At 42.3% G+C, this 23,825-nt stretch overlaps 1 protein-coding gene across 6 annotated transcripts in view; it reads right to left on the reverse strand.

Moving 5' to 3' along the window:
• Positions 1 to 23,825, reverse strand: part of fbxw7 (F-box and WD repeat domain containing 7) — a 327,970-nt gene that overhangs the window by 188,771 nt on the left and 115,374 nt on the right. Inside the window, exon 1 of one of the 6 annotated variants that reach the window (XM_059645302.1) lies at positions 17,298 to 17,316. The exons of the other annotated variants lie outside the window; for them this stretch is intronic. Within the exon in view, the coding sequence (XP_059501285.1) occupies positions 17,298 to 17,300 (3 nt within the window). The 5' untranslated portion in view covers positions 17,301 to 17,316. Of the gene's footprint in view, positions 1 to 17,297; positions 17,317 to 23,825 lie in introns of those variants that run through there. 6 annotated transcript variants of the gene reach the window in all.

The following is a 23,825-nucleotide window of genomic DNA, read 5'->3' on the forward strand; positions in this document are numbered from 1 at the left end:
AGCGCCAATAGCAGTATCACAAAACCAGGGATTTTGATCATTCTGGTGTTTACAATTTTTGTTTCGTTTAATAAAGCAATGTCAAAGAGGCTGTGGTCTGATTAGTTGATAAGGGACTTGCCACTGGGAGGCTAAGCTTAAATAGTGGCAGATTTGGTCATGAGCCTAATAATTTAGGGGCTGATATAGTCAAACAATAAAAGGCATTGTTGCCAAGTCTGCAGATAACACAGATAGGTGGAGTGACAGGTAGTGTTGAGGAACGTGGGAATGGCTTGAACAGGCTAGAAGAGTGGGTAAAAATTGGCAGAATACAATGTGGGAAAGTGCAAGGTGATACACTTGGTAGGAAAAATAGAGTAGCACACCATTTTCTAAATGGGTTAGACTTCAGAAATCTAAAGATCCAGAACTTTGGAAGTTCTAGTTTAGATTCTCTTAAGGTTAACATGCAGGTTCAGTTGGTGGTTAAGAAGGCAAGTGTGATGTTAGCATTCATTTTGAGAAGGCTTAGAGATGTGCTGCTGAGGCTGTGTAAGGCTCAGGACAGACTGCATTTGGAACATTGTGAACAGTTATGGGCCCCATATTTGGGGAAGATGTGTTGGTTTTGGAGTTGCTGACTAGGTTCACACAAATGCTTTTGGGAATGAAGGGTTTGTCAAATGACAAGCAGTTGAGGGATCCGAGTCTGTACTCAATGGAGTTTAGAAAGATGACAGGGTCTCATTGAAACTTCCAGGATACTGAAGGTCCTGGAGAGAGTGGATGTGGAGAAGTTGTTTCTACTAGTTGGAGGCAATAGGAACCAAGGGCATGGTCTTAGAGTGAAGGGACAACCCTTTAAAACAGAGCTGAAGAGGAATTTCTTCAACCAGAGGTCGGTGAACGTGGAACTCATTCCTCCAAAAGACCATAGAGGCCAAGTCATTGAGTATATTTAAGACAGAGATAGGTAGGTCTTGATAAAAGGGATCAAGGTTTTTGGAGAGAAGGCGTACGGTGTGTTAGGTTTTATTGGTAGAAGGATTAAGTTTGAGCCATGAGGTCATGTTGCAGCTATACAAAACTCTGGTGTGGCTACACTTGGAGTATTGCGTACAGTTCTGGTCACCGCATTATCGGAAGGATGTGGAAGCATTGGAAAGGGTGCAGAGGAGATTTACCAGGACATTGTCTCATATGGAGGGAAGGTCTTATGAGGAATGGCTGAGGGACTTGAGGCTGTTTTCGTTGGAGAGAAGAAAGTTAAGAGGCGACTTAATAGAGACATACAAGATGATAAGAGGATTAGATAGGGTGGACAATGAGAGCCTTTTTCCTTGGGTGGTGATGGCTAGCACGAGGGGACATAGCTCTAAATTGAGGGGTGATAGATATAGGACAGATGTCAGAGGTAGGTTCTTTACTCAGACAATAGTAAGGGCGTGGAATGCCCTGCCTGCAACAGTAGTAGACTCACCAGATTTAAGGGCATTTAAATGGACATTGGATAAACATATAGATGATAATGAAATAGTGTAGGTTAGATGGGCTTCAGATCAGTTTCACAGGTTGGCGCAACATCGAGGGCCAAAGGGCCTGTACAGCGCTGTTATGTTCTATGTTCAAAAGGGGTTGATTTCAGTCATGCTTGAATCATGGAGCAAACTCAATGGGCTGAATGGCTTAATTCCGCTCTCATATCTTTTATGGCTCCATAAGTGGACAGTGGAATACTGATTTTTAATAGTCAAATTAGTTTTTGCTACCAAAACATCGATTTACCAAAAACTTTAGAGAAAGTTAACTAATAACAACTTAAGCCTTTTCTAACAGGTATTTTTGGGAGTGATAAATAACTTGTATGTTATCACTTACCTCAAACAATTGTACTCTGATGCCATATTAAATTATATTTGACTTAATTTTACACTTGGAAGAATTACCATAGAGTTAGATTACTATTTTTACTAAAAGTGTGGTTACTAAAGCTATAATAATAGTTAACTGTAAATACACCATTCACTTCTTAAATTTCAGTTTCTGTCTGTTTTATTTTTTTCTTTAAAAAATTGTTCATTGTGGGGGATGTTTTTTCCCCTTTAATATGTTTGTGCACCAGTACATATGCATTCAAGGCCAAAAACTAAAAGCTTAAGTTATTCCTATTACTTTCCTCTGAAGCTTCTAATATGTTCACTACATATGATTGAACTGTGCATAATGCAACTCTTGGTATTATTAAAAAAATGTAGCTAATATATTAAGTGAAATGTTGATAAATTATTTTAGGTATGATGTACTATCAATATTAATTGAAAGGAAATTGAATAATAAGGCACTGGGTGGCATTTTGGGATAACTATTACTACAACTCTGGTGTCAAATTTCAGCTTAGGTCTTTTGGATGAAGGTGCAAGAAATCTTTGCGTGGAAAACTGAATTACAGCAGAGTTGCACAATCTAGCTGTATGCTAATTCTTCCAAGTCTAAAATTTAGCACGATAGCAGATCCATGCTTTCTGGTTCATTCCATTGCAAGGATGGGTAGCTCAGCCTTTTAAATATACATTGACATGCTTGTGTCCAATCCATATAGCTAATACACAAAGAAATCCAAGGCTGTCAGCAGACTAAGAGTAAGCTCTTCACATTTCATATCTCCAATCTCATTGGTATCTAAAGTGGCAGCTAGTGAACGGATTATGCACGTATAAACGGCTTAAGATTTTTCATAAGAAAGCAACTTCATTGGATGGCTATAATTTTCTACCTGTTGTGTTCTTGGGTAACAATTTAAACATTATCCATTTGTTTTCCTTTTTCTGTAAAACACTCAACAACTAATTCCTGCAAAAGTCAATATGTTCTGCAATGAAATGAAAACCTGTTGGAGAAACACAAGGTGTGGAAATATTTGTGGAGGCAGAAACAGCACATGTTGCAGGTCCAACATAGCTCTTCTTTAGGGTGCTCTAAATTGATTTATCTTCACAAAAACGATCAATGTATCAACTGTAAAATTAGTGAGTTATATTAGCTAGCACAGGAATTTCTTCATCCCTTCCCAATTAAGCAATCATTGTTTCAATGATAGCCTAGGGAATACCTTATCATTTTTATTACTTTCCTTGTTCTTATGCACATCCTTTGAAATAAAGGCTTCTCAAAATCTTAACAGCCGGAATTTAAGATTTTTTTAAAAAAGGCAAACTATTTAATAAACACAGAATTTAGACAATTTAGAGAACACCAAGTGCTCAATGGATAATATTATGCATTTACCTAAAACAAATACATTAATTCGTATACAAGAGATCTATAAAAATACACAGTCTTACCAGAATTAACACATTTTTCCAATCAAATACAAAATTCTAGCTTTTGAGCATGGCAATATCATTGACAAAAAAAAGCATATACCCAAACTGTTAGGTATGGAGCCAAAATTGATCACAGCAGTTAGAAGGCAAGGAACTATTTTATCTCTACTGATTGCAGTTCGTGAATTGTGCTCACGCTCTAGCCCCTATATGAATGGCAATTTGTCTCATTATCCTAGACATATTAGACAGTTCCACAAAAAGATGAGTCAACTAAACATGGCAATCTTCTTGATACCACAGAGGGAAATGTATGGGAAATGGAAATATCACTGGTACAATTCTGGATGTTCTTTTTGAGTTGGGATCAGACATTTTGTTGATGCAGCATAGAATATTACACTTGCATGGATTTTGACTGTCTTATATATCATTGACCAAAAGATCAACACATTGCAGAGTTTCTACCCCGTTTTCCCTGCACAATATTTGTAATTAATTGTGGTTGGTATTTGGAGCCTGAAGGAGTGAGGTGGTTCAATTAAACTATGATTTCAAAGATGAGACTTCCTCTCAAACGTCACTTCAGTTGAGAAAACTGGCAAATTTCTTGAATAACTTGATAATTTCCTAAATATGACCTATTTTTCAGTATTTTTATACATCTTTAAGAAATTCTTTTGTACACATTATACATAGCATACAGTTCTCAACATGCTAATACCACATTACAGGTAAAACATAATTAAAAGTAGTCAATTCTGTTAAATCAATAGTAATGTTCAATGGTTTAATGCAATTTTCAATATCAGGAGTGTAGAGAGATCTTGTAATTAATTAGTCCTGTTCAGCTGACTTTCCTTCAAATAATACATCAAATATTTTCCACAGGGATGCCCCTGTGAGAATTATGTAAACAGCCTGTATTTTAGTAGATACTACTTCAACCAGCTCAAGACTATGAAAGTTTCTCAAAAAAAATCTCAAACAGTATTTCATTAAAATAAAGCTCCCGCTTTCCTTCTGCTCATGTTAAAAATCACATTAACCAAAAAGTCACTAAAAATACAACATTAAAAATTACACACACCATTACAGCATATATTCAATAAACAAAAGTACTAAAAACCTTAGAACAAATGTTAACCAGGATGCTGAATTTTTGTCAAACCTTTTGTACTGGGCGAATCTAAAATCCAATTGATTTAAGCATCATTATCCCCTTCATTCGTCTGCAAAATAATTGTAAATTGTAACACTAGGAGTTTTGAAGAGCAAAACAATGAGGTATAAAAAGGAAATTTTAAAAATTAAGAAAATTCCAAGGCAAAACGTTCATATCAGGGTGAAGATGTTCATTTAAAAAGTATAGCAATCTGTTTTCTTAAACTTAAAAAGCTTTTCCTTGTAGGAAGTTTAGAGATACAGACAGATAATGGAACAAACGAAACATTCCACAATTGCTCCCCAATGTACTTCAAATGTCGGGGTAACACAGCATGAAGCTGGATGAACACAGCAGGCCAAGCTGTATCAGAGGAGCAGCAAAGCTTGACGTTTCGGGTCGGGACCCTTCTTCAGAAATGGGGGAGGTCAAGGGGATTCTGAAACAAATAGGGAGACGGGGGAGGCGGATAGAAGATGGAAAAAGGAGAAGATAGGGTGAGAGGAGGCAGATAGGTCAAAGAGGCTGGGTTAGAGCCAGTGAAGGTGAATGTAGTTGGGGAGTTAGTGGGGGATAGGTCAGTCCAGGGAGGACGGACAGGTTGAGAGGGGGTGGCGGAATAAGGTTAGTGGGTAGCGGATGGGGGTGTGGCTTGAGGTGGGAGGAATGGTTAGGGAGGCGGGGACTAGCTGAGCAGGTTTTGGCACGTGGTCAAGGGAGGGGAGATTTTGAAGCTTGTGAAATCCACATTGATACCATCAGGCTGCAGAGTTCCCAAGCAAAATATGAGATGCTGATCCTGCATCTTTCAGGTGGCATCATTGTGGCAATGCAGGAGGCCCAGGATGGACATGTCGCCTGAGGAGTGGGAGGTGGAGTTGAAATGGTTCGCGACTGGGAGGTGTAGTTGTTTGTTGCGAACAGACCGTAAGTGTTCTGCAAAGCAGTCCCCAAGCCTCCATTGGGTTTCCCCGATGTGATCAACGTTCTGATTGTTGCGGTCGTCATGGTTGGGGCCAAATGTGGAAGGTTTAAATGTAGATTTTAGTCGGTTGGGGATTATCCAGTTCCATACGCAGGTACCCCAACCGTGACAATCAGAACGTTGCTCACAGTACCTGCCTACAGAACCGGATAATCCCCAACGGACTGAAGTCTACATTTAAACCTTCCAAATTTGGCCCCAACCGCGACAAGCACTACAATCAGAACGTTGATCATTGCCACAATGATGCCACCCGAAAGATGCAGGAATAGCATCTCGTATTTCACTTGGGAACTCTGCAGCCCAAGGATATCAATGTGGATTTCACAAGCTTCAAAATCTTCCCTCCCTCCACCACATGCCAAAACCAGCCCAGCTAGTCCCCGCCTCCCTAACCATTCCTCCCACCTCAAGCCCCACCGCCAGTCCCTCCCCACTACCTCATCCCGCCCCCCCCGACCTGTCCGTCCTCCTTGAACTGACCTATCCCCCACTAACTCCCCACCTACATTCACCTTCACTGGCTCTAACCCCACATCTTTGACCTGTCTGTCTCCTCTGTCCCTATCTTCTCCTTTATCCATCTTCTATCCGCCTCCCCATCTCCCTATTTATTTCAGAATCCCCTTCCCCTCCCCCATTTCTGAAGAAGGGTCCTGACCCAAAACATCAAGCTTTCCTGCTCCTCTGACGCTGCTTGGCCTGCTGTGTTCATCCAGCCTCACACCGTGTTATCTCAGATTCTCCAGCATCGGCAGTTCCTACTATCTCTCTCACCTACAATTTTCTACCTTGGAGACAAGAGCTCAGCCATTGGGCTGTACATAAGAACTAGGAGCAGGAGTGGGCCATCCGGCCCCTTGAGCCTGGCCTGCCCTGCCATTTAATAAGATCATGGCTGATCTTTTTGAGGCTCAGCTCAACTTACCCGCTCACTCACCATGACCCTTAATTCCTTTACTGTTCAAAAATTTATCTAGCCTTGCCTTAAAAACAGTCAGCAAAGTAGGTTCAACCGCCTCACTGGGCAGGGAATTTCACAGATTCATAACCTTTTGGGTGAAGAAGTTCCTCCTGACCTCAGTCCTACATCTGCTTCCCTTTATTTTGAGGCGATGCCCTCTAGTCCTAGTTTCACCTGTGAGTGGAAACAACCTCCCTACCTCTGCTTTATCAATCCCTTCATAATCTTACATGTTTCTATAAGATTTCCCCTCATTCTTCTGATTTCGAGTGAGTATAATCCCAGTTTACTCGGTCTCTCCTCATATTCCAACCCTCTCAACTCTGGGATCAACCGAGTGAATCTCCTCTGCACCCCCTCCAGTGCCAGTGTATCTCTTCCCAAGTAAGGAGACCAAAACTGCACACAGTACTCTAGGTGTGGCCTCACTAGGACCCTATACAGCTCAGCATAGCCTCCCTGTTTTTAAACTCCAACCCTCTAGCAATGGCAGACAAAATTCCATTTGCCTTTTTAATTACCTGCTGTACTTGCAATCCTACTTCTAGCAATTCATGTACAAGGGCACCCAAGTCCCTCTGCACAGCAGCGTGCTGTAATTTTTTTACCATTTAAAACATAGTCCATTTTGCTGTTATTCCAACCAAAATGGATGACCTCACACTTATCAACATTGTACTCCATCTGCCAGATCTTTGCCCACTCATTTAGACTATCTATATCCCTCTGCAGACTTTCAGCGTCTTCTGCACGCTTTGCTCTACCACTCATCTTCGAGTCGTCTGCAAATTTTGATACACCACGCTTAGATGATTTGGAGTTGGGTTCTATGTGAATTATAAACAATTGCGGTCCCAACACTGATCCCTGAGGCACACTACTAGCCACTGACCCGAAACGTCAAGCTTTGCTGCTCCTCGGTTACTGCTTGGCCCGCTGTGTTCATCCATCTTCACAATGTGTTATCTCAGATTGTCCAGCATTGGCAGTTCCTACAATCCCCGTTCTTCAAATATATTTTCCTTCTCGAGTTCAAGATTAAGGAAATCGGATAATAATTTAAATTGCTACTGCTTTTTCAAAATATTTACAAATAGGTCAATGTTGAAGAATTTACAACCTTAAGCATACTTTTATTAAAACCTACTGGAGCAATATAATCCTATGATCCATAAGAAGTCACAACGCTATGGCTAGTTGATTGTCATAAAAGGTTAGAAACAAAAATCAACATTTGGTCACCACATACTATTTCTAAAATAAAGCCAACTATAGCTTGAATTGAAGACAAAACCAAAGTATTACATATTGTAGAATATCAGAAAATCAAAAACATTAGATCTACTCTCATAGCCTGAAAATGCTGTTCATGGGATGTGTGTATTGCTGGCAAGCTCAGCATCTATTGGTCATTCCTGCTTGGAGTCTGTCAGAGTCACAGTCACAGTCATACATCATAGAAACAAGCCCTTTGGACCACCACGTCTACACAGCTGAACAAGAGCCCTCAGCAAAGTGATGAGCTGCCATCTTGAAATGCAGCAGTCCACATAGTAAAAGGTGTACTCTTAGTGCTTTGAGCGAGGGACGTTCAAGCTTTTGACCCAATTTACATTGAAGGAGTGGTCAAATAGTTCTAACTCAGGAATGGGACTGGGGATGGTCCCATGACCTTTTCTTTACCTTGTGGGATATGGGCACTGTTAGCTGGTCCACATTTATTAGCTGTCTCTAGTTGCCCTTGAGGTGGTGGTGGGCGAGCTGCCTTCTTGATTTTTTGCATTCCATCTGTTGTAGATAGACCCACAATGTCGTTGGGGAGGGGATTTTCAGACAATGACAGTGGAGGAACAATTACATATTCCTAAGTCAGCATGATGAATGCCTTGCAGGTGTGATGTTCCCACACATCTCCTGCCTTTGTCCTTCTGGATGAAACAGGTCATGGGTTTGGATGGTGCTGTTAAAGGAGCTTTGGAAAATTTCTGCAGTGATCCATTAGTGGTGGAGAGAGTTGACGTTTATGGATAATCATGGTGATAGGTGATAATCATGTAAGCAGCTTTGTCCGGGATGCTGTTCAAGCTTGTTGGAGCTGCAAAGATCCAGGCAGATGGGGATACTTCATCACAGTCCTGATTTGTGCTATGTAGATAGTATAGGCTAAGGAGTCAAAAGGTAAATTACTTGCTTCATTATTTCCAGCCTCTGATTTTGTTTTTATAGCCACTCTTAATATAAAATCCCTAATGTGGAAGCAGGCCATTTGGCCCATCAAGTCCACAACAACCCTCCAAAAATTACTCTACCCAGACACACACTACACATGCAGCTCTGCATTTCCCAATACTAATCCACCTAGTCTGCACATCTTTTTTGGACTGTGGGAGGAAACCCATGCAGACACACGGAGAATGTGCAGAGTTTGCACAGTCATCCTAGGGCACTGAACCCAGGTCCTTGGTGCTGAGGCAGCAGTGCTAATCACTGAGCCATGGTGACACCCCTGGCAAGTCCAGTTGCATTTCTGGTCAATGGTAACTCCCAGAATGTTATGGTGGGGCATTCAGCGATGGGAATGCTGTTGAATGTCAAAGGGCAGTGGCTAGGTTGTCTCTGAAGAGATACTGCCTGGCATTTGGGAGATTGCCAAGTTTAGAGACATACTGTCAGGTAGATGCCAGCATTGTAGCTGCACTGGAACAGCCTAGCTGGAAGTGCAACAAGTTTTGCAGAGTAAATTGTCAGTACTATTTCCAGCAACGTTGTCAGGACTAAAAGCCCTTGCAGTATTCAGCACCTCCAACTGTTTCCTGATCACATGGAGTCAATCGAGTTGGGTAAAGACTGGCATCTGAGGGGCTGGGGACAATTATCCACTCAATATTTTTGGCTAAAGATCAATGTGAATTCTTCAGCCTTATCTTCTGCACACATGTGCAGGGTTTCATGAAGGGTGTATTGTTTACCTGTCCACCACCATTCGCAACTGGATTTGGCTGGACTGCAGAGTTTAAATCTGATCTCATTTATGAGATCACTTAGATCTGGCTATCATCAGCTGCTTATGCCGTTTGGCATGCAAGTAGCCCTAGTCGGAAGCTTCACCAGTTTGACACTTCATTTTTTTTAAGCTATGCCTGATGCTTCTACTGGCATGCCCTGTTGCACACTCCACTGTACCAGGGTTGATCTCCTGGCTTGATGATTTTGGTAGAATGGGGGTTAACACTGGGCCACGAGGTTGTGGATTGTGCTGGAGTACGACTCTGTTGCTGTTGATGGCCCAGCACCTCCTGAATGCTCGGTCTGGAGTTACTCAATCTGCTCGAAGTCTGTCCCATTTATCATGGTAATACTGCCACACAACATAGAGGGTATTCTCAAAGTGAAGTTAGTGCTTTGCTTCCACAAAGACTGTTCTGTGGTCACTTTTACAGATACTGTCATGGACAGATGCCCCTGCAGCCAGCAGGTTGGTGAGGATGAGGTGTCAAGTACATTTTTCTCTCGTTAGTTCCCTCACCACCTGCTGTGGACTCAGTCCAGCAGTTGTAGCCTACAAGGCCAGCAAGATCTGTAGTGTTGCTGCCACAGCATTCCTGGCACAGCATTCCTGGCAGTGGACACTGAAAAATCGCTCACCCAGAGTACATTCTGTGCCCTTAACACCCTCAGTGCTTCCTCCAAGTGTTGTTCAACATGGAATATTGATTTATTAGCTGAGAGAGGGTCTTCTTGATAGTAAAATTGAGGTGTTTGGAAGGTGCTATCCAAGGAATCTTTCAGTCACCACTGGTCATCTTTTGCATAGTGCACACTGCCTTTACCTTTAGGCGGAAGGTGAATCAGGTGCTGGTAGATGGATTACTTTAATGTTGATCATATATGCTCCCAGTGTTGTTGGCAAAATATTCGAAACATGCTCCTGACTTGTATCTTGTGGACAGGTGGTGGGTTACTCAATACAGGGCCTTCCAGTGTTCTAACTTAGTTTTGTAGGCAGAGTTTATATCGCTTGTCCAGATCAGGTTCTGGTTAATGGAGATGTCCGGGATGTTGTTGATCGAAGAAAAAAATCAGTGTAATACTCGAACTTCAAACAGGAAGAGATTGTCTTCTGTTGGAGATGGCTATTTCCTGACCTTGCACAGTATAAGTCTTACTCATCACTAACTGAACTGAGCCTCAGAGTCATCAAGGTTTTGCTGCATATCTAGAGAGATTTTTGTTTCCAAGAATTGCAAACACAGTTATCTACTGTGCAAATTAGTAAGGATCCCCACTTCTAAAATTATGATGGACTGAGGGTCATTGATAAAACAGCTGACTCTTCCCTTTCCATGCATGATTTAAACAGTTACAACTCTAAGCATTTTTAATTCAAACAAAAGGCTCCTGACCTGCTTTTATGGAACAGACCTTTAGATCCCAAAAAGCAGTGTACACCAAGATAATGGCTACTATTGTGTTTTGCATCTACATTGGAAGACATGGTTTATGTCCCAACCCGAAACCTATGGCTTATCAGAAATACTTCTGTTGCAGTATGCACTGATAAAACCGCAAAATCTGTACAAACATAAATGAAGGCTGTTTGTATGGTTTTTAACTGTTTTAGACACTGGTTCATTAGTTCTGTTCCTAAAATGCATAAAACCTGCTGTGTGTGCAGCCCTTTAAAAAATCAGGAGAATTTCAACACATTCCAACATTTCCAAGGCTGTTCATTCTCCCAGACAGTTGTGGCTCAACCACATCTCCACTTCCCCCTGGCACCTGCCACCTGCAACATTGGTCCTTTCGAGCCACACTACTCACTACTCCCATGATCCTGACATTAATCAAACCTTCATGACAGAACGCATGAATGCAAGTTAAAAAGGCAAGATTAACGATCCATGAACAGATTTTGCAGGTATCCAGCTCTAAGAATGAAATCTTCAACGCCAATAAAATAGACAACACTTGCCACTTCACACAACAGTAGCACTTACCTTACAATCAATTTAGTTTAATTTAGCTTCAACATTCCAAAACAGAACTGGGGTAATGCTGTTTTGTCAGTGATGCCATCAATGACAATTTACAATGTGCTCAAAGCAGTTTACTCATTCAGGAGAACGCAAATGGATTAATGTGCAATTCAAAATAAATAATTAAGAACCTAAGACAGGAGAAGCAGTAGGCAATTTGGCATCATGTCTGATTCACTATTCAAGAAAATCGTGGCAGACCTCATTGTGGTTTCAACTCCACTTTCCTTCCTACTCCAATAACCTTCAACTCCTTTGTAATTCAAAGATCTGCTGAATTTAACCTTGAATATATTCAATAATCCAGACTCCAAAACTCTCCAGATCAAACACTTACAATGAGTTATGAATTATAGAAAAATTCAGTCTTAAACCACAGATGCTTCATTCTGAGTGACTTCTAGATTTCCCACATTAGGACACATTCTAAACATCTTCACTGTCAAATTCCTCAATCTCTTATTTCAATAAGTTCACTGTCCCTCTGGTGCCCTGGCTCACTCTCTCTCCAGCTACCATTACTAAGAGGATTAGTTTGATATTTATCATGTTATTTGTGCTACTTTACAACATGCAAAGTGACTGTCAGATTTGCTTGTATCTTAAAGTAGGAACTACATCTTCAAAACATTTTTTTAAGCAGTTTTGCGTAGAGTTCTCAAGATGACACCAACCTGTACAAAACAGTCTGCTTTGTTGGCACCGCATCTAGCATTAATTCCCTCCTTCACTGCACAGTACTAACAGTATATACCATCTACAAGATTCACTGCAGAAATACACCAAAGCTCTTGAAGCACCTTTCAAATTCACAATCACTACCATCTTGGTGGTCAAGGGCCGGAAATACACAGGAATACCACCAGGTGCAAGTTCCCTTCAAACCTGACTTGGAAACAGTGCAGAGATAATGGGAACTGCAGATGCTGGAGAATCAAAGATAATAAAATGTGAGGCTGGATGAACACAGCAGGCCAAGCAGCATCTCAGGAGCACAAAAGCTGACGTTTCAGGCCTAGACCCTTCGTCAGTGATGGAAACAGTGCAGTTTGCTCAGTATCACTGAGTCACATTCCTAGAACTCCAACAGCACCAGGAGATATACCTATGCCAAATGGACTGCAGCAGCTCAAGCTGGCAACTCACTATCACCTTCTCATAGGAAAGTAGGGATGGGCAATAAATGCTGTTCCAGCCAGGTACACCCAAATCCCTTCTTTGATTTTAGAAAATTTTCATTTGCTCCATTCTTCCTACTGTATATTTCACACACAACTAAACGATGTTAAACACTAGCAAAGCAGTATACCTCAGCACGAAGAAATTGACACCTCATCTTCAGCAATGGGAGCAAACAATAGCACTAACACAATTGCAGCATTTAAAAAAATGAAACCTATGGAAGATCGTACAGAATTGATCAATGAACAACTATGCCTCCATAAAATTAAAACTAATAATTGCAGATGGTCGAGATCTGAAACAAAAACAAATTACTGGTAAAACCAAAGTCTGGCAACTCTGCTTACTCCCCAGAGTTAACATGGAATCTAGGGACTGTTCTCTTGAACAGTTCTGAAGAGTCACGACACATGAAACATCAACTCTGCTGTCTCCCCACAGACGCTGTCACATCTGCTAAGTTTTGCCAGCAATTTCTGTTTTTGTATTACACTTACACACTGTTCTGAAGCCGTATAGGGCATCAGGAGCAACAGAGATTTTCCTAAAATGGTTTTGCAAATTTCAGCAAACTAAAATGTTAAATCATTACACTGCACTTAGAATATTAAGCAAAACTGTACAAATTCACAAATGCAAATCAGGAATCAGAACTAATCATATACAGGATTGTAGTGTTTCAAATATTTGTCAACTACACAAAAATAGAAAGCATTCTTAAACTGTAAAGAAGATTCCAAGTGTTTTCTATGTGACATATAGAAACTGGAAGAAAGAACTTTTGAAATGTTCTACAGAAGGCAGGCATCACTAGGTTAAAATGGGTGAGCAAATTACTGGGATTGAAGACAAACAGGACCCAGGGCTTGGTGGCCTACATCCTCGTGTCTTAAAGGAAGTAGCAGTGGAGATACTGAATGCATTGATTATAATATTCTAAAATTCCCTGGATTCTGCAAAGGTTCCAGTAGATTGGAATAGCACTGATATAATATCCTTTCCAAAAAAAGGAGGCAGAAAGTAGGAAACTATAGACCAGTTAATTTAACATGCGCCATTAGAAAATTGTTGGAATTCACTGTTAAGGAAGCAGTAATGGGTCACATGAAATCCAAAACACAAGCCAGAGTCAGCACTGTTTGATGAAAAATAAATCATGTTTGAGCAACTTGCTGGAATTATTCAAGGATGTAACAGGCAAAGTGGATAATGGGGGGGTCCTGTCAATGTACTATTCTTGGATTTCCAGAAGGGATTTGAGAAGGTGTCACACAAGGTTATTATACAAAGTAAAATCACATGGAGTTAAGGATAACCTCTTAGTTCGAATGGAGGATTGGCTAATTTGAAAATAGTTGGGAATAACTGGGTCTTTTTTCTGGCAAGCTAGCTGTAACCAGTGCGTTGCCATAACATTTGGTCCTCAGGCCCATCTATATGAATGAGTTGGCTACAGATTTAGAGTATACCAACACCAGATCTGCAGATGGCACAAAAGACAATGGGAAAGTAAGCTGCAATAAAGAAGTATGACATTTACATTGGATATGGATAGGTTGGGTGAATGAGCCAAAATTTAGTAAAATTTAACATGGATAAGTATGAGGTCATCCCTTTTGGTTGGAAGAATAAAAAGGGAACTTATCTAAATGGAGAGAAAATTCAAACTGGTTTGGTGCAGACAGATCTGGGTGTTCTTGTGCATGAATCAGACAGCTAGAATGCAGGTAATTGGGAAACCAAAAAGAATTCTAGGACTTATTGCTAAAAGAATGGAATATAACAGCAGGGAAGTGTTGTTGTAAATGCAGGCACTGGTGGGACAGCACTTGGAGTACTACATACAGTTTTCACCCCCTTACTAGGGGAATCATTTAATTGAATTGAAAGCAGTTTAGAGATGATTCAGTAGATTCTTTCCAGAGATTAAAGGTTTTCTTTATGAAGAAAGGTTGAGCAGTTTAGGCCTACACTCAGAGTTGAGAAGAATGGGAGCATATTTAATTGAGATATATAAGTCGCTGAAGGGAACTGACAAAGTAGAAACAGGATGGATGCCTCTTGTGGACAACACAGCAAAAAGAAGAGCCATAGCTTTAGGCCGAGGAATGCCAGATATAAAACTGCTAAAGAGGAATTACTCCTCTGAAAAAGGATCATGGATCTGTGGAATTCAGCCACTCCAGAATGCAGTGGACACAGGCAACCTGAATAAGTTTTTAGGAAAACAGTAGACATGATAAATTACTAATGTGTTAATTGGTTATGAGGAGGAGGCAGGAAAATGGAATTGAGGCCGAGAGAGATCCGATCAGAGATCCGATCAGAGATCCGATCAGAGATCCGATCAGAGATCCGATCAGAGATCCGATCAGAGATCCGATCAGAGATCCGATCAGAGATCCGATCAGAGATCCGATCAGAGATCCGATCAGAGATCCGATCAGAGATCCGATCAGAGATCCGATCAGAGATCCGATCCTGCATCAGCCAAGTTACTAAAGTTAGGATATAAAAATGATTTTATTTCCTGTTTAAAACAAGATGCTTGTTAGCCTTACATAATTCATTTTCTGAATGTTGTTTGTTCCATTAAGAAATACAGCATCCATCTTGCTCGCAGAACTGCGCAAAAATGCTCTGAACCTAGTAGGTCTTTTACAGCTTTTAAAATGAGAGAAAATAATTGTATTAACTCAAGGAAATGTGTCTCTCTTGCAATACCAGCAATTATTGCCCATCCGTAATTACTCATGACAACGTGGTGAGCAATTGCAGTCCAGGTCAAGTTATAATTTCTTGTACGTTTAAAAAAATGTGAAATCAATGGAGAGGCTTTTCAGGCCTTTTTAGAGGAAGGGAAGATTAAGCTAAATTGCTGCAGCTCACTGGATAGGAAGTATACTTCCTTCTCTAAAGAACATTAGAGGACCATTGAAAGGGTTCAGAAAAAAATTTAAGCGCACTGCTGGATTGGAACATTTGAACACTAGGGAGAAACTGAATAGGCTGGGGCTTCTTTTCTCTGGGCCCGAGGCTGAGGCATGGCCTTATACAGGTTTATAAGATCATGAGGGTCATGGATAGAGTGAATAGCTAAGGTCTTTTTCCCCAGGCAAGGGGTGTCCAAAGCCAAAGGGCATAGGTTCTAAGTGACAGGGGAAAAGATTTAAAAGGGACCACGGGGTAATTTTTCATGCAGATGGTGGTGCACCTACAAAACAAGCTGTTAGGGCTGGTAGCGAAGGTGAGTAAAATTACTATATTTAAAAGACATCTGGATGAGCCCTTGAATAGGAAGGGAGAGGGGCCAAATTCTGGTAAATGGAACTAGACCAGTTTAGGATAGCTGGTCAGAATAGACGTGTTGGGCCGAGAGTCTGTTTCCGCTCCAAATGATTCTGACTACTTCATATGATTTAAACATTTCCCTGTACAAGTTAGAGTCTTACTTTCAACTACTAACATTCATGACTCACATATCTATAGTGGTTTAAACCAACTGGCTACCTCTTTACCTGATACAAAACCAACTCCACTTTGTTCCAATCTTACCCACAGCAGTTAAAACAAAAATATGAACTGTTACTGATGTTTACTGATATCTCAGTGGGAAAATTGCGCTGATTAATCATTAGAGTAGGAATCATCAATGAGGCCTCCAATGAAGCGATGTTGTTCTACTCCACTTGGAATGTATACTGTCTGGTCTGTTATGGTGAGCGGTCATTTCCGGTTCTGTTCTGCATGAGTTTGTATATGAGATCCAATTCTGTTTGTTGATTTAATTATCTATAATGCAATCATTAAAATGCACCAAACCAGAAGAGACCCACCACCTCATCAACAACATATTAGCCAGGATCAAATTCACAAGAGGAGGAGGAGAAAACAACTATCAGCTTCTGTTTCTAGACATCAGGGTTGAATGTATGACTAATAGGTAGCTCCAAACCTCTGTATACAGGAAAGCAACCCACGCAGACCAAATCCTTAACTTCCACTGTAACCACCCCAACATGCACAAACAAAGCTGTGTTAGGACACTATTTAAATGGGCCACCACTCACTGCAAAATGCCAGAACTATGCAAAAGAGAGGCAGAGCACCTGTATAAAAATCTTGGCTATGAATGGATATCGCCTCAACTTCATATGCAGATGCCTATTAAACAGGCATCAAGAGGACACAGTACACCCTAACACACTACTGTACATCAAGAATACATCAGAACTGACAAGATTGCCAAGACCACTAGTAATCATGGTAGCACACAAACCCGCAGCTACGCTACAAACAAACACTCAAGAATTAGAGACTCCATAGCTACAACATGCAGAACAAATGTAGCTTACAAAATAACATGCAGCGACTGTCACAAGCATTACATTGGACAGGCAGGAAGGCAACTAGCCAGAATACACTAACATCAGCCAGCAGCAAAACAACACGACGACCTTGCCCTAATATCAGTACACTCAGACAATGACGGTCATCAGTTTAAGTGGGACAAGGTAGCCAAAGTAGCCCAAGCCAAACAGAGGCATGCACAGGAATTCCTACAGACATGGTTCTCAAACCCATAATGCAATCAACAAACATATAGAATTGGAGTCCATGTACAACCCCATACAGAATAGAACTGGAAATGACAACTCACCATAACAGACTGGACAGTATAAATTCTGAGCGGAGTAGAACAACATTGCTTCAGAGGCCTCACCGTTACCTAGCATGGTGATGAAACGGCAGAATGAAAACAAACCAGCTGAATGAACAAATCAACAACCTCACCCACAACCCAAGCTACAAATGTTTGCAAAACCTTTAAACTAGGGCAGGTAGATCAGAAAACCCCAGCTTCCACTTGTTCTCTGCTGAGTAAGCTTGTTGTAAGCTAATTGGAGCAATGTCTCTTTGGAAAACTTAAAGCTTTTTTTATGAAAAATTCATTTTTGGCAGCCAAAGAACAGGGATCAACCTTTATACGAAACTGACAACAAGTCCATATTTATGATATAAAACTAAGATGGTACATGGCTTGGAAGGAAATATTCAAACCACTGATTAGAAAATGAATACGACTATTTTGTAGAACAATGTTATGTTCTGGTATTATCTGGATCCTAGCCTAGTTTAATGTTTAAAAATTGACCTCAAAAGATGACCATCTAAGAATCATGACTTCTTTTACAGATTCAACACCCCTCTCCTGCTTCAAGAGGTAAGAAAAGAACCTTCAAGATCACAGTTTCCTGAAACTGATTCAAAAGGGTCACTCAAACACAAAGGCACTGCATGTCACACTCTCTCAAAATGTGAAAGCCATAAACAGTTTTACAAAAGCAGAGTTAACATTGAGCCAACTCGAAACTCTGCTTTCTTCCCAAAGATGCTGCCAGACCAGATGAGTTTCACCAGCAATTTCTTTTTGTTTCTGTTTTGTCTTGACATCTGCAGTTTTTTTTTAAAAAATACTTTCTTCAAACTGGATTTATATTGGACTTAACCAGCCATCTAATTTGGAAGATGGTTTTGATCTTGTAGAAATCAAGTGAGGAAGCCATTTTGTTCCTGCTTTTAAAACAACGGGCGGAGTTGCATTACCCATAAAATTAGCTGAAAGTCATCAAAGCAGCCCAGGTAATAATAGCAACACCTTGACTTTAAAGTTCACCTGAGAAGCAATCTGTTGGAAATTCAACTATGAAGGATGTCTAATACCTTACAGGGAATACTCTACTTTTAGCACCCTTCACAGAGGTAGGCTGTTTCTTTCAGCATTTTGTTCTGTCAGACTGTAGACAGGCAGCATGTCAGAAACTTAACTGCTTTGCTAAGTTACCTTACCAAGGGTACGTTATTGGGATGCTGTCTATATTGGAACAATTGATGATTAGTGGTTAAGTAATAAATTATCTTGTTGCAAGTAATGCCTTTTTTGTATTTTAACTGTATCATAAGAATAAAATACATTTTGATTAAAGCATAATGAACCGACCAAATCACATGCACTTTAGTGATAATGGGAACTGCAGATGCTGGAGAATCCAAGATAATGACATGAGGCTGGATGAACACAGCAGGCCCAGCAGCATCTCAGGAGCACAAGCGCTGACGTTTCGGGCCTAGACCCTTCATCAGAGGGGGGATGGGGTGAGGGTTCTGGAATAAATAGGGAGAGAGGGGGAGGCGGACCAAAGATGGAGAGAAAAGAAGATAGGTGGAGAGGAGAGTATACGTGGGGACGTAGAGAGGGGATAGGTCAGTCCAGGGAAGACGGACAGGTCAAGGAGGTGGGACGAGGTTGGTAGGTAGGAGATGGAGGTGTGGCTTGGGGTGGGAGGAAGGGATGGGTGAAAGGAAGAACAGGTTAGGGAGGCAGAGACAGGTTGGACTGGTTATGGGGTGGGTGGAGGGGAAGAGCTGGGCTGGTTGTGTGATGCAGTGGGGGGAGGGGACGAACCGGGCTGGTTTTGGGATGCGGTGGGGGAAGGGGAGATTTTGAAGCTGGTGAAGTCCACATTGATACCATTGGGCCGAAGGTTGCAGGAACAGCAACTCATATTCCGCTTGGGAACCCTGCAGCCCAATGGTATCAATGTGGACTTCACCAGCTTCAAAACCCCTCCTTCCCCCACCGCATCCCTGAACCAGCCCAGTTCGTCCCCTCACCCCACTGCACCACACAACCAGCCCAGCTCTTCCCCTCCTCCCACTGCATCCCATAACCAGTCCAACCTGTCTCTGCCTCCCTAACCTGTTCTTCCTCTCACCCATCCCTTCCTCCCACCCCAAGCCGCACCTCCATCTCCGACCTACCAACCTCATCCCACCTCCTTGACCTGTCCGTCTTCCCTGGACTGACCTATCCCCTCCCTACCTCCCCACCTATACTCTCGTCTCCACCTATCTTCTTTTCTCTCCATCTTCGGTCCGCCTCCCCCTCTCTCCCTATTTATTCCAGAACCCTCACCCCATCCCCCTCTCTGAAGAAGGGTCTAGGCCCAAAAAGTCAGCTTTTGTGCTCCTGAGATGCTGCTGTGCCTGTGTTCATCCAGCCTCACATTTCATTATCTCACATGCACTTTACGTTTGCCTTTAAATATAAAAGGTAGGGTCTAGTCTATCTCCTTACAATATGGTGCAAGGCCCTGGTCTGGTTCATACAACTCAGGTTTATGCAATCTTCAATGCTATGAAATTTACACATTTACATTTTGAATGTAACTGGGGTCCTTTTCACTGCAGCTTAATCAACAATTGCATATGTACATAACTAGTACAGAAGTCCATTAGCAACCTTGGCATGAAGGTCCTACAATATTAGGGAAGGCACAAACATGCCAAGAAATACATAAATAATTGTTGGAATTGTTTTGAAATTTGTGTGGAATAACATGGCAAAAGTTACCAAAACCGTACCATACCGAAGCAAGATGATGAAGTCTTAACTTATATTATTGGGTTGTTATGCTTTTAAATTGGCATCTCTAACTGAGAAAAAAACCAGCAAGTTTGCTGTAACAATGAACATGTAGCGTTATAGCTCAGGAACATTTACACTTGGGCTTGAATGTTTAAATTAGCATCAAACAGAATCTAAGACCATGATACGAATTGTTTAGAAAAACCAGTCTACAGTCACAAGGGTGTCAATCAAGACTAGATTGTTGTAGGAAAGCCAAAAACACTCCTCCCATGAGTAAAGAATTTCAATCATGTAGAAATGGATAGATGATAATTCATTGGTATGGTAATGTCACTGGACAAGCAGAAGTAGCCCAGACTAATGCTCTGGGGGCATGGGTATAATTTTCGCCAAAGCAGCTGGTAGAATCGATGTTTACAACCCTGAAAGAGGCCACTGAGTTCATGTCCATGCCAATCAACAAAGATCTGATTAGAGATAATGGGAACTGCAGATGCTGGAGATTCCAAGATAATAAAATGTGAGGCTGGATGAACACAGCAGGCCAAGCAGCATCTCAGGAGCACAAAAGCTGACGTTTCGGGCCTAGACCCTTCTAGGCCCGAAACGTCAGCTTTTGTGCTCCTGAGATGCTGCTTGGCCTGCTGTGTTCATCCAGCCTCACATTTTATTACCAAAGATCTGATTACCCTGATCTCACTAGCTTTTGATCCATAGCCCTACAGGCTACAGTAACTCCAGTCATTATGTAAATGTTACTTTTAACATTGACTCAACCACCCTTTTCAGGCAAATTCTCAATGAATTCCAGACTCCCACCTTCAGTGAAACAACTCTCTCCTTAATACAGCTGTTAGACTACACTGTCTTTCCTCAAGTCTATGCCCCCAGTCATTGACACCTCTACTAATAAAAAAAGGGTCCTTTCTTTCTACCTCAGAAACCTAAGCATCTCGATCAGATTCCACGTGAATTTTCACTACCCCAAGGGAAATAACCCCAGCCTATTCAATTGTTCCTCATAATTAAATCCCTCCATCTCAGACAGCATCTTAATAACATGCTCTGCACCCTGTTTAATGCAAACACACACCTCCTATAATGTGTAGATAATTATGATAATTCAAAGCTAGTCTTAGTCATGAAACTATCAATTTTCAAAAACACATCTGTTCATAATGTCCTTTAGGGAGGCAACCTACTGCCTTTACCCCATCTGGCACACATGATGCAGACTCTCAGCAACATAGTTGACTTTTAACTGCCCTTCAAAATTAGGTATGGGCAACAAATTTGTCAGCAATGCCCACATTCCATTAAAGAGAGAAAAGAAATACAATTTGAGAGGAGAGAGGTGCACATTTTTGGATTGCATGTTGCAACATGCAGTTTTGAAAAAACTGTTTTATAAAACAGATCACTAGGGTTTTTGCAAGATACTAAAATGTGAGGCTGGATGAACACAGCAGGCCAAGCAGCATCTCAGGAGCACAAAAGCTGACGTTTCGGGCCTAGACCCTTCATCAGAGAGGGGGATGGGGAGAGGGAACTGGAATAAATAGGGAGAGAGGGGGAGGCGGGCTGAAGATGGAGAGTAAAGAAGATAGGTGGAGAGAGTATAGGTGGGGAGGTAGGGAGGGGATAGGTCAGTCCAGGGAAGACGGACAGGTCAAGGAGGTGGGATGAGGTTAGTAGGTAGATGGGGGTGCGGCTAGGGGTGGGAGGAAGGAATGTGTGAGAGGAAGAACAGGTTAGGGAGGCAGAGACAGGTTGGACTGGTTTTGGGATGCAGTGGGTGGAGGGGAAGAGCTGGGCTGGTTGTGTGGTGCAGTGGGGGGAGGGGACAAACTGGGCTGGTTTAGGGATGCAGTTGGGGAAGGGGAGATTTTGAAACTGGTGAAGTCCACATTGATACCATTAGGCTGCAGGGTTCCCAGGCGGAATGTGAGTTGCTGTTCCTGCAACCTTTGGGTGGCATCATTGTGGCACTGCCGGAGGCCCATGATGGGCATGTCATCTAAAGAATGGGAGGGGGAGTGGAAATGGTTTGCGACTGGGAGGTGCAGTTGTTTGTTGCGAACTGAGCGGAGGTGATCTGCAAAGCGGTCTCCAAGCCTCCGCTTGGTTTCCCCAATGTAGGGGAAGCCACACCGGGTACAGTGGATGCAGTATACCACATTGGCAGATGTGCAGGTGAACCTCTGCTTAATGTGGAATGTCATCTTGGGGCCTGGGATAGGGGTGAGGGAGGAGGTGTGGGGGCAAGTGTAGCATTTCCTGCGGTTGCAGGGGAAGGTGCCGGGTGTGGTGGGGTTGGAGGGCAGTGTGGAGCGAACAAGGGAGTCACGGAGAGAGTGGTCTCTCCGGAAAGCAGACAGGGGTGGGGATGGAAAAATGTCTTGGGTGGTGGGGTCGGATTGTAGATGGTGGAAGTGTCGGAAGACATTCCACATTAAGCAGAGGTTCACCTGCACATCTGCCAATGTGGTATACTGCATCCACTGTACCCGGTGTGGCTTCCCCTACATTGGGGAAACCAAGCGGAGGCTTGGAGACCGCTTTGCAGATCACCTCCGCTCAGTTCGCAACAAACAACTGCACCTCCCAGTCGCAAACCATTTCCACTCCCCCTCCCATTCTTTAGATGACATGTCCATCATGGGCCTCCGGCAGTGCCACAATGATGCCACCCGAAGGTTGCAGGAACAGCAACTCATATTCCGCCTGGGAACCCTGCAGCCTAATGGTATCAATGTGGACTTCACCAGTTTCAAAATCTCCCCTTCCCCTACTGCATCCCTAAACCAGGCCAGTTCGTCCCCTCCCCCCACTGCACCACACAACCAGACCAGCTCTTCCCCCCCACCCACTGCATCCCAAAACCAGTCCAACCTGTCTCTGCCTCCATAACCGGTTCTTCCTCTCACCCATCCCTTCTTCCCACCCCAAGCTGCACCCCCATCTACCTATTAACCTCATCCCACCTCCTTGACCTGTCCGTCTTCCCTGGACTGACCTATCCCCTCCCTACCTCCCCACCTATACTCTCTCCACCTATCTTCTTTACTCCCCATCTTCGGTCTGCCTCCCCCTCTCTCCCTATTTATTCCAGTTCCCTCTTCCCATCCCCCTCTCTGATGAAGGGTCTAGGCCCGAAACGTCAGCTTTTGTGCTCCTGAGATGCTGCTTGGCCTGCTGTGTTCATCCAGCCTCACATCTTATTATCTTGCAGCTCTACACCTTGTTATCTTAGATTCTCCAGCATCTGCAGTCCCAATTATCCCAGAGAATGATTACAATTCAGTTGCAGGGCTAAAAAGAAAGTGACTAGTCTTTGTTAGAAAAGTTTCCACTAGCAAGTCGGGTGAGAAGAGAAGGATCTGCTGTATTTGACGTCTTAAACTTGTAAGGCTTTCTATGTTCAAGGTGAGTTGACTAAGTTAAATGCTTAAGATCATTACTCATGATGTTCAAGATGTAAAGAATACAAATCCCGAAGAGTTCTAAAATCCACAAAAGGACAGATCAATATTTGTTGAACATGTGGGTAATTTCATCAACCCATTTGGAGTGATATGTTATGACACACCTTCAGAACAGGCTGGACTTGAACCTGGATCCTTTACAGCCCTGATGTAGAGGCACCACTGCTGTAGCATATATACCCCATAGTGACTTTGTATATTGTGCCAATATACAAAAAATAATAATATCCAGGTACTGTCACATTTTAGTGTTTGAAGGTACTTAAGGAAA

The sequence above is a fragment of the Stegostoma tigrinum genome, chromosome 1 (genome assembly GCF_030684315.1).
Source record: "Stegostoma tigrinum isolate sSteTig4 chromosome 1, sSteTig4.hap1, whole genome shotgun sequence".
Classification (NCBI taxonomy): domain Eukaryota; kingdom Metazoa; phylum Chordata; class Chondrichthyes; order Orectolobiformes; family Stegostomatidae; genus Stegostoma; species Stegostoma tigrinum.